Genomic DNA, 12,446 nt, shown 5'->3' with positions numbered 1-12,446 from the left:
GTACCTAAAAGCTGAAATAGGTTTCACAGAATTTACTGTTTGACTAAAAGAGGCAATGCGTTCCAATCTCAGAGGTGAAATGGGGTTTAACGTCGCGTCCAAGATTATTGCACTTATATAGCGACGTGCACGTACGTGTATGTGTGTGTGTGGCTGCTTGTACTAGTCCGGACTGATGCCGATTTATAGTGTTAGCTCACTGAGATACGATGCCGCTGTTTAACATGAATATCCCATTCAGACACAGTATACTGACTCCGAGCCGACCAGTCCTTGTTTTAGCCCCTTAATGCCGAGCGCCAGACAGGGTAACAACAAGTACCATCTTTTAACGTCTTTTGGTATGACGCGGTCGGAGATCGAACTCCGGACCTTCCGCTCTCCAGGCGGACGCTCTACCACTAGATCACGGAGGCGGCCAGTCTCAGATGGACATTTAGATGTTGGAAGGACATTCCAGATCTTTTCTATATTCTAACAAACATTTCCGTTTCAAAGAGAATCAGGAATAGACCTAGGACGATCACACATTTATGCTTCAATCATAAAAGGTAGTAAAATAAAAGGGGCAGAATGGGACCGGTTGTTATATATCCAACGGTGTTAAAATACAGGCAAAAATAAAACGTTAATAAATGCCAATTCTTAACAAAGATAGAAACTCCCACATGAAAAAGAAAAAGAAAACGCGTAATAAAGTACCATTCTACCATTTCTCAGACCCGTGAAGATTCCGGGGTAGAATAGGTCTTCAGCAACCCATGCTTGCCGTAAAAGGTGACTATGCTTGTCGTAAGAGGCGACTAACGGGATCAGGTGGTCAGGCTCGCTGACTTGGTTGATGCATGTCATCGATCCCAATTTGGATCGATGCTCATGGTATTAATCACTGGATTGTCTGGTCCAGGCTCGATTATTTACAGACCGCCGTCATATAGCTGGAATATTGCTGAGTGCGGCGTTAAACAACCAACCAACCAACCAACCGACCATTTCTCAGTTTACAGATGCGACCGACCGAAGCCAAAGAAATATAGAACAATTTAGAAAACACACGAAGTATAGCTGAAACATATTTACATTTGCCCAATCGCTATACTTTTGATGGATTAAAACTGAAAAAGATACACTAGTTTAACTGTTAAATACTTACATATAATTGATAATTGTTAATAATATCTGGCCATTGCAAACACAATATAAAGTCTGTGGAGAACATACATAAATCGCATACCCCAAGGGAGATAAGCATGGTGTATTGTGGACCAATTCTATCACAGGGAAATAAGCATGGGGTACTGTGGACCAATTCTATCACAGGGAGATAAGCATGGGGTACAGTGGACCAATTCTATCACAGGGAGATAAGCATGGGGTACTGTGGACCAATTCTATCACAGTGAGATAAGCATGGGGTATTGTGAACCAATTCTATCACAGGGAGATAAGCATGGGGTACTGTGGACCATCTATCACAAGGAGATAAGCATGGGGTACTGTGGACCAATTCTATCACAGTGAGATAAGCATGGGGTTTCTGTGGACCAATAATATCACAGGGAGATAAGCATGGGGTACTGTGGACCAATTCTATCACAGGGAGATAAGCATTGGGTACTGAGGACCAATTCTATCACAGGGAGATAAGTATGGGGTACTGTGGACCAATTCTATCACAGGGAGATAAGTATGGGGTACTGTGGACCAATTCTATCACAGGGAGATAAGTATGGGGTACTGTGGACCAATTCTATCACAGGAAGATAAGCATGGGGTACTGTGGACCAATTCTATCACAGGGAGATAAGTATGGGGTACTGTGGGCCAATTCTATCACAGGGAGATAAGCATGGGGTACTGTGGACCAATTCTATCACAGGGAGATAAGTATGGGGTACTGTGGACCAATTCTATCACAGGGAGATAAGTATGGGGTACTGTGGACCAATTCTATCACAGGGAGATAAGTATGGGGTACTGTGGACCAATTCTATCACAGGGAGATAAGTATGGGGTACTGTGGACCAATTCTATCACAGGGAGATAAGTATGGGGTACTGTGGACCAATTCTATCACAGGTTGATAAGTATGGAGTACTGTGGACCAATTCTATCACAGGGAGATAAGTATGGGGTACTGTGGACAAATTCTATCACAGTGAGATAAGCATGGGGTATTGTGAACCAATTCTATCACAGGGAGATAAGCATGGGGTACTGAGGACCATCTATCACAAGGAGATAAGCATGGGGTACTGTGGACCAATTCTATCACAGTGAGATAAGCATGGGGTTTCTGTGGACCAATAATATCACAGGGAGATAAGCATGGGGTACTGTGGACCAATTCTATCACAGGGTGATAAGCATTGGGTACTGTGGACAAATTCTATCACAGGGAGATAAGCATTGGGTACTGTGGACCAATTCTATCACAGGGAGAGAAGTATGGGGTACTGTGGACCAATTCTATCACAGGGAGATAAGTATGGGGTACTGTGGACCAATTCTATCACAGGGAGATAAGTATGGGGTACTGTGGACCAATTCTATCACTGGGAGATAAGCATGGGGTACTGTGGACCAATTCTATCACAGGGAGATAAGTATGGGGTACTGTGGACCAATTCTATCACAGGGAGATAAGTATGGGGTACTGTGGACCAATTCTATCACAGGGAGATAAGTATGGGGTACTGTGGACCAATTCTATCACAGGTTGATAAGTATGGAGTACTGTGGACCAATTCTATCACAGGGAGATAAGTATGGGGTACTGTGGACCAATTCTATCACAGGGAGATAAGTATGGGGTACTGTGGACCAATTCTATCACTGGGAGATAAGCATGGGGTACTGTGGACCAATTCTATCACAGGGAGATAAGTATGGGGTACTGTGGACCAATTCTATCACAGGGAGATAAGCATGGGGTACTGAGGACCATCTATCACAAGGAGATAAGCATGGGGTACTGTGGACCAATTCTATCACAGTGAGATAAGCATGGGGTTTCTGTGGACCAATAATATCACAGGGAGATAAGCATGGGGTACTGTGGACCAATTCTATCACAGGGAGATAAGCATTGGGTACTGTGGACAAATTCTATCACAGGGAGATAAGCATTGGGTACTGTGGACCAATTCTATCACAGGGAGAGAAGTATGGGGTACTGTGGACCAATTCTATCACAGGGAGATAAGTATGGGGTACTGTGGACCAATTCTATCACAGGGAGATAAGTATGGGGTACTGTGGACCAATTCTATCACAGGAAGATAAGCATGGGGTACTGTGGACCAATTCTATCACAGGGAGATAAGTATGGGGTACTGTGGACCAATTCTATCACAGGGAGATAAGCATGGGGTACTGTGGACCAATTCTATCACAGGGAGATAAGTATGGGGTACTGTGGACCAATTCTATCACAGGGAGATAAGTATGGGGTACTGTGGACCAATTCTATCACAGGGAGATAAGTATGGGGTACTGTGGACCAATTCTATCACAGGGAGATAAGTATGGGGTACTGTGGACCAATTCTATCACAGGGAGATAAGTATGGGGTACTGTGGACCAATTCTATCACAGGTTGATAAGTATGGAGTACTGTGGACCAATTCTATCACAGGGAGATAAGCATGGAGTACTGTGGACCAATTCTATCACAGGGAGATAAGCATGGGGTATTGTGGACCAATTCTATCACAGGGAGATAAGCATGGTGTACTGTGGACCAATTCTATCACAGGGAGATAAGCATGGGGTACTGTGGACCAATTCTATCACAGGGGGATAAGCATTGGGTACTGTGGACCAATTCTATAACAGTGAGATAAGCATGTATACAGTGGACCAATTCTATCACAGGGAGAAAAGCACGGGGTACTGTGGACCAATTCTATCACAGGGAGATAAGCATGGGGTACTGTGGACCAATTCTATCACAGGGGGATAAGCATGGGGTACTGTGGACCAATTCTATAACAGTGAGATAAGCATGTATACAGTGGACCAATTCTATCACAGGGAGAAAAGCACGGGGTACTGTGGACCAATTCTATCACAGGGAGATAAGCATGGGGTACTGTGGACCAATTCTATCACCTGGAGATGAGCATGGGGTACTTTGGACCAATTCTATTACCGGGAGATAAGCATGGTGTATTGTGGACCAATTTTATCACAGGGAGATAAGCATGGAGTACTGTGGACCAATTCTATCACAGGGAGATAAGCATGGGGTACTGTGGACCAATTCTATCACACGGAGATAAGCATGGAGTACTGTGGACCAATTCTATAACAGTGAGATAAGCATGGGGTACTGTGGACAAATTCTATAACAGTGAGATAAGCATGTATACAGTGGACCAATTCTCTCACAGGGAGAAAAGCATGGGGTACTGTGGACCATTTCTATCTCAGGGAGATAAGCATGGAGTACCGTGGACCAATTCTATCACAGGGAGATAAGCATGGAGTACTGTGGACCAATTCTATCATAGGGGGATAAGCATGGGGTACTGTGGACAAATTCTATAACAGTGAGATAAGCATGTATACAGTGGACCAATTCTCTCACAGGGAGAAAAGCATGGGGTACTGTGGACCAATTCTATCACAGGGAGATAAGCATGGGGTACTGTGGACCAATTCTATCACAGGGAGATAAGCATGGGGTACTGTGGACCAATTCTATCACAGGGAGATAAGCCTGGGGTACTTTGGACCATTTCTATCTCAGGGAGATAAGCATGGAGTACCGTGGACCAATTCTATCACAGGGAGATAAGCATGGGGTACTGTGGACCAGTTCTATCACAGGGAGATAAGCATGGGGTACTGTGGACCAATTCTATCACAGGGAGATAAGCATGGAGTACTGTGGACCAATTCTATCATCGGGAGATAAGCATGGGGTACTGTGGACCAATTCCATCACAGGGAGATAAGCATGGAGTGCTGTGGACCAATTCTATCACAGGGAGATAAGCATGGAGTACTGTGGACCAATTCTATCATCGGGAGATAAGCATGGGGTACTGTGGACCAATTCTATCACAGGGAGATAAGCATGGGGTACTGTGGACCAGTTCTATGATCGGGAGATAAGCATGGAGTACTGTGGACCAAGGCTATCACAGTGAGATACGCATGTATACTGTGGACCAATTCTATCCCTAAATCCCACAGTGACAAACCCGTGGAGTACTGTGGACCTATTCTGTCCCCAAATCCCACAGTGAGATACGCATGGAGTACTGTAAACCTATTCTATCCCCGATTCCCACAGTGAGATACGCATGGAGTACTGTGGACCTATTCTGCCCCCGAATCCCACAGGGAGACAAGCAAGGCGAACTGGGCACCTATTCTGCCCCCGAATCCCCACAGGGAGACAAGCAAGGCGAACTGGGCACTTATTCTGCCCCCGAATCCCACAGGGAGACAAGCAAGGCGAACTGGGCACCTATTCTGCCCCCGAATCCCCACAGGGAGACAAGCAAGGCGAACTGGGCACCTAGTCTACCTCCGAATCCCCACAGGGAGACAAGCAGGGCGAACTGGGCACCTAGTCTGACCCCGAAACCCCACAGGGAGACAAGCAAGGCGAACTGGGCACTTAGTCTGACCCCGAAACCCCACAGGGAGACAAGCAGGGCGAACTGGGCACCTAGTCTGACCCCGAAACCCCACAGGGAGACAAGCAAGGCGATCTGGGCACCTATTCTGCAACCGAATTCCCACAGGGAGACAAGGAAGGCGAACTGGGCACCTATTCTTCCCCCGAATCCCCACAGGGAGGCAAGCGAGGGGCACTCGGGCACTCGGGTACTTGGGCCCTGGGTAACGGAAGCATTTTTAGGAATGTACATACATATATAAAGAAAACAAAAAGGTTTGAGTGAGCAGTGTGAATGTACATACGTTTCTCTGTCTCTTTCCTTTCCTTTCTGTCATTTGATTTATTAACTGTGAAGAAGCATACATGTAAATCTATGGGAGGGGGCGTTCTAAGCTTTGATAACTTGTGCCCTATCCTTTTCATGAGAATAACATATACTAATAAACTAAATAAACTAAACTACTATGCCCCGGAATCTCCTGGCCAAGTACGCATGTTGAAAGAGAATGATGGACAGTCTACTTGACACAAGTTCACGGCGTCCAGGTACGCCCTGCACTGGGACAGGTCACAGCTAGTGGCTGATGGCGTGAGCAAAGATTCCAACACCATCAACCTGTAATAGTGACCTGTAAGGGTGACCTGTATCAGTGGCCTGTAATAGTAATAGTTACCTGTAATAGTAATAGTGACATGTAATAGTGACCTGTAATAGTAATAGTGACATGTAATAGTGTCGTGTAATAGTAATAGTGACCTGTAATAGTAACAGTGACATGTAATAGTGACCTGTAATAGTAATAGTGACCTTTAATAGTAATATTGACCTGTAATAGTGACCTGTAATAGTAATAGTGACCTGTAATAGTAATAGTGACATGTAATAGTGTCGAGTAATAGTAATAGTGACATGTAATAGTAATAGTGACCTGTAATAGTGACCTGTAATAGTAATAGTGACCTGTAATAGTAAAAGTGACCTGTAATAGTAATAGTGACATGTAATAGTGACCTGTAACAGTAATAGTGACCTGTAATAGTAATAGTGACCTGTAAAAGTGACCTGTAATAGTAATAGTGACCTGTAATAGTAATAGTGACATGTAATAGTGTCGAGTAATAGTAATAGTGACCTGTAATAGTAATAGTGACCTGTAATAGTAATAGTGACCTGTAATAGTAATAGTGACATGTAATAGTGACCTGTAATAGTAATAGTGACATGTAATAGTGACCTGTAATAGTAATAGTGACATGTAATAGTGACCTGTAATAGTAATAGTGACCTGTAATAGTAATAGTGACCTGTAATAGTGACCTGTAATAGTAATAGTTTCCTGTAATAGTAATAGTTTCCTGTAATAGTAATTGTGACCTGTAATAGTAAAAGTGACCTGTTATAGTAATAGTGACCTGTAATAGTAATAGTGACCTGTAATAGTAATAGTGACCTGTAATAGTGGCATGTAATACTAATAGTGACCTGTAATAATAAAAGTGAACTGTAATAGTAAAAGTTAACTGTAATAGTAAAAGTGACCTGTTATAGTAATAGTGACCTGTAATAGTAACCTGTAATAGTAATAGTGACCTGTAATAGTAATAGTGACATGTAATGATAACAGTGACCTTTAATAGTGGCATGTAATAGTCATAGTGACCTGTAATAGTAAAAGTGACCCGTAATAGTAACCTGTAGTTGTTGGTGTAAAACCACCCAAGGAGAATCCATCACATCTCAATCACCACGACCAGAAAGTATTCGAGCTGGAGTCAGTGGCTACAAATTACGATTACAAATAAGCCACCCAATCTACACCTTATCGGAGTCTACAGTAGACGTTAACAATGAACATCATGTGTGAGTGTGTGTGTGCGCGCGCGCTTGCAGGCGTACATGCGTACGCATGCGCGCGTGAGTGAGTGAGTGAGTCGCTTTTATAACAATACAGCAACATTACACCAGAAATGGCAAGTGGTAAGAGATCATTTAAGATCTAAATTATCTTTGTTATGCAAGAGTGAGTTAGTGAGTGCAGTTTTACTAGTATTGTGTGTGTGTGTGTGTGTGTGTGTGTGTGTGTGTGTGTGTGTGTGTGTGTGTGCGCGTGTGTGCGTGTGTTCGTGTGTTCGTGTATGTGTATGGTCGGGGAGTTCCATAAGACATCTTGGCATTAAGTGTAAGTGAGTATGGTTTTACGCCGCCTTTAGCAATATTCCAACAATATCACGACGGGGTACACCAGAAATGGGCTTCACACATTGTACCCATGTCGGGAATCGAACCCGGGTCTTCGGCGTGACTAGCGAACGTTTTAACCACTACGCTACCCGACGTAGCTAAACCATGTAACGCTTAGCCATATAACGCGAATAAGATTTAGAGACACGTTTAATTTTTTGGATTGATGCGATGTTTTATGCCGCAGAATGCAATGCTACAGCTACACGATGACATGATCGAGTCTGGGTCAGGCAAACCAGTGGTTGACAGCATGAGTAATGATATTTAACATTACGTATCATTGACACGCAACCAGCTTATAATGTATACCCACTCGATCTTATAATGACGCCAACTCTACAATAAGCATAGCCAACTGGGGGCCTATTTATTCCCAGAATTCACACGGGACCTTCCTGTGAAAACTCAGCGTATGAATGTGGATTATAATCAATCACTGTTTGAAACAAGCTCATAAAGTATGGCCAACGACTTGAATAAACATATGAAAGCACGCACACGCAAGGCGTCGTTAATCTGTGTTAATCTCAACTGTCGTGGCGATGCGTTTGTTCACAGTTATATTGAGTTAACATGAAAGAAAAAACACTGCTTCACCTGAATGCTGGGTTGAAACAAATAAGCGAATGATCCCATATTGTTAGGAAGTACAACTCCGCTCATATCATCATCATCATCATCATCATCATAGACGAGTGGTTAACGCGCCGGCTTGTCACGCCGAAGACCCGGGTTCGATTCCCCAAATGAGTACAATGATTGAAGCCCATTTTACGGTGTCCCCTGCCTTGATATTGCTGGAATATTGCTAATAGCGGCGTAAAACCTCATTCACACTCATCATCATCATTATACAACTCAATCTTTTATCTTTTAATCCATGTCAGTCAAAATGTGTGCACAATGTGCGAAGCCCATTTGATATTGATATTGCTGGAATATTGCGAAATCGACGTAAAACAATACTCACTCATCATCATCATCGTCATTATTATTATACAACTCAATCTTTTATCTTTTAATCAAATCGGTCCCAACGTAGGCACAATGAGAGAAGCCCTTTTTGGTGTTCCTCGCCGTGATATTGCATGCAGTTGTATATAACCCCACTCACACACTCACTCACTCACTCACTCATGATTGTCTTCCAAGGGGGTTCCGGGGAAGAGTGAGTGAGTGAGGGAGTTGGGTTTAACGCCGCTTTTAAAAGTATTCCAGTTATATCGCGGCGTGTCAGCTTAATGTGGGAGGAAAGCCCCAAGCGATGCAGATCTCAGACGTTTACCACTTCGGTGAAACCCACGAGCACGGGTATGGTGCTGACAAACCTGGAAACATAATCGGGGCGAACCGGGATTCGAACCCACAATCATAGGTTTCTGGCGTGCCCAAGGGACGCAACCCTGCACAGCGAATAGCGGCGCCTTAGACGACTGGGCCACCCGTACCCCCTGATTCCGGGGAAGAACAGAACCCAGCATCCCCAATACTGGTGGCAGGAGCCATGTACAAAGAGGTTCGTGTGATTACAAAGTGTGACCTGTGTGTAAGTCATCGTACCCCGACACTGTGTCACTCTTCACGCTGTCTTCACGCATGAAGCCCGCCTCTCATGTCCCCCGTCATGATATTGTTGTAATATTGCCATATAAACAACCTAAAACCATCCTCTCACTAACAATGTTGAAACTGACCTGATTTTGACGTCTTGGAGGAGCTTGAGGGTTTTCAAAATCTTTTGTTGGTGGTATTTTTCGTTTTTACTTTTTAATTCACACATTCTGATGAGATGTTACAACCGCGCCCAAAGCAACTTATTCGCCAACAGGGTCATTGCTATTGACTCAGATAAAAGCACCTGGTTGAATCATTGGGAATTCAGTGATGAGAGTTTGTATTGAAAGGCCATAACGGGCACTCAATCAATTACAGCCAGATATCTCATATGACAATCCCCAATTTTGGGCGTGAGAAAAACATACCCTCATTCCCTTTGGTCCCGAGTCTAATTTCCAAAATGGCTACATTTGTTTTGCTATTGGTGACAAGTTTTTAACCCGACTCAAAACGTTCCTTTAAAGTGACGTATCAATAGCCGTTATGGAAGCGCGTAGGTGATGCCATGACAGACGCGAAGCGAAACAGAGAATACGACAATCTAAATAAAGTTTAAATCAACAATATGTTGCTTTTTCATAAACAGAGAAAATATCCCCCGGCTGCATTGCCTTGTGCGCGTGTTTTCTCTAGTCATAAACCGCAGCCTTTGGATAATTTATAGCCCACACATCAAAGGATATAATACACGACACAAACATTCATAAAGTAGAAAATGAAATTTCTGAAACTACGTTAAATTGCCTCATATGAGCCGAATCCGGCTGCAAAATGAATGGAAAAAGCCTGGTCCCAGTTTTCGATGATCTCGCATTCAAAATCTCACCAGTAATAGTCCTCTTACATCCATCAGGCGCTTCGCTTACTCTGGCTTATTACGGAATACATAAACGAAGAATAAGCGATAAAGGCCGACATTGTTCATCCATGAAATCGACATACAAAGTGTAATGACTGATTGTGTTGATTCGAATCTGTCATGTTAATAACCCGGCTATTATCTGATGGCTACATGACATTGATCTTTGGAACTAAGTGAATTTTGATCATAGAGCATAAACACGAAAGGAAATCGCCTGATGGGGTATAATGGACTCGTACTGTTTGGGGCAATCTTGGAGATTATCCCGATCGGTTATTTCCATATTTGACATTATTTAAACTGGTTATTATACAGCAATTTATCATACTCAGGATATTGGGTTTTGGCCTTCACATACACGGTATAATCGGAGCGTCAATTTTCTTGGCGGACATATTGAAATGATTTCCGTGTTATGTCCAAGCCATGTCAGACCTGTGTGTATATGGCGCAGAAATGACCTGGTATTCTGCCCCCAATAACATTGGGTTATGGATCACTTCCTACTGTTTTTCTTGGATTCTTCAATCTCTCATTAGACACGTTTAACACGAGCAACCGTCTGGGGTATGATCGACAGACGCTCGATGGCATCTATTAGCAGTTGACAGGGTAATATCATATCGCAAAATAGAACATTACGGAGGATGGTTGTCGCAGAACATCCGACCAAGTCTGAAGATGCTGCACTGGTGTCTGGAATTTCGTTGGGTAATTGTATATTTAAGGTACACTGCTGGTATTATTCTCTCTTTCATGTGTATTTGCTGCGCGGACCAAAGTAAACTGTTACTATCAAAAATCAATACATGACGTTGGAGTAGGAAATCACACCAATACAACCAGGCGTTTTCATGTAGAAACAAAGGGGCCTTAACTCTCGACGGAATCGATTCGACAACATCTTTTTTCAACAGCTCTTGAAGCTATCTGTATGTAAGTCAAGAAATATGCTGTTTTGAAGGGCATGCATTATCAGAAAGCAGCATCATGTAAAGGGGTTTGTCTGTGTATTTGCGAATGAAGTCATGTCATACCACGCCGGTGTCTAGTGTATATTAATAGCTGGTCTCATATAGAGCCGTTACCCGCCGTGTCGGACATCAAGCCGTGATCCGCTGGGAGGGCTACCACGCCGTGACCTGCCGGATGTAACATCAAGCCGTGACCAGCCGGATAGGACATCAAGCCGTGACCAGCCGGATAGGACATCAGGCCGTGACCCGCCGGATAGGACATCAAGCCGTGACCCGCCGGATAGGACATCAGGCCGTGACCCGCCGGATAGGACATCAAGCCGTGACCCGCCGGATAGGACATCAGGCCGTGACCAGCCGGATAGGACATCAGGCCGTGACCCGCCGGATAGGACATCAGGCCGTGACCCGCCGGATAGGACATCAGGCCGTGACCCGCCGGATAGGACATCAAGCCGTGACCCGCCGGATAGGACATCAGGCCGTGACCCGCCGGATAGGACATCAAGCCGTGACCCGCCGGATAGGACATCAGGCCGTGACCAGCAGGATAGGACATCAGGCCGTGACCAGCCGGATAGGACATCAAGCCGTGACCAGCCGGGTAGGACATCGAGCCGTGACCAGCCGGGTAGGACATCAAGCCGTGACCAGCCGGATAGGACATCAAGCCGTGACCCGCCGGATAGGACATCAAGCCGTGACCAGCCGGGTAGGACATCAAGCAGTGTATCGCCGGGTAGGACATCAAGCCGTGACCTGCCGGATAGGACATCAAGCCGTGTATCGCCGGGTAGGACATCAAGCCGATTCAACCGTGAAGTCAACCATCGAATGATTGGATCACCAAAAGAATCGACATGATCAGCCTTTTGGTCAGACCAATGTTCCGGTAACTCTACCCGGTCATCGTAGGATTAGGATTGAGTGCGTGAGTGAGGAGTTCCTGAAGGGATGCAGGCATAGACGTTAACCACTTTTGTGACACCCACGCGCGCTGGTGTTCCCAATCAGGGCCAATCTGGGATTCAAACCAATGAAAAAGGGATGCAACACTGCACATTGAATTGAAATATAAGAAGAAAATCCTTTCCATCATATCCACATGTA

At 44.5% G+C, this 12,446-nt stretch overlaps 1 protein-coding gene across 1 annotated transcript; it reads left to right on the top strand.

Annotated features, from left to right (window-relative positions):
- Positions 1–11,006: 11,006 nt before the first annotated feature.
- On the top strand, positions 11,007–12,200 carry LOC125381618 (putative uncharacterized protein ENSP00000383309). Its single transcript, XM_048398705.1, has 2 exons — positions 11,007–11,087; positions 11,439–12,200. Exons 1-2 carry the CDS (start codon positions 11,007–11,009, stop codon positions 12,198–12,200), a joined length of 843 nt encoding a protein of 280 aa, XP_048254662.1.
- The last annotated feature ends 246 nt before the right edge of the window (positions 12,201–12,446 follow it).

The sequence above is a fragment of the Haliotis rufescens genome, unplaced genomic scaffold, assembly GCF_023055435.1.
Source record: "Haliotis rufescens isolate VD_foot unplaced genomic scaffold, xgHalRufe1.0.p SCAF_19, whole genome shotgun sequence".
Classification (NCBI taxonomy): domain Eukaryota; kingdom Metazoa; phylum Mollusca; class Gastropoda; order Lepetellida; family Haliotidae; genus Haliotis; species Haliotis rufescens.
The sequence above is the reverse complement of the archived record's forward strand: the minus strand, read 5'-3'. Positions and strand labels throughout refer to the sequence as shown.

Coding starts and splice junctions, on each gene's coding strand:
- LOC125381618 (XM_048398705.1), top strand. CDS start 11,007: ATGGTTGTCGCAGAACATCCGACCAAGTCTGAAGATGCTGCACTGGTG. Junction 11,088..11,438: donor TGGGTAATTGTATATTTAAG/GTACACTGCTGG, acceptor GGTCTCATATAG/AGCCGTTACCCGCCGTGTCG.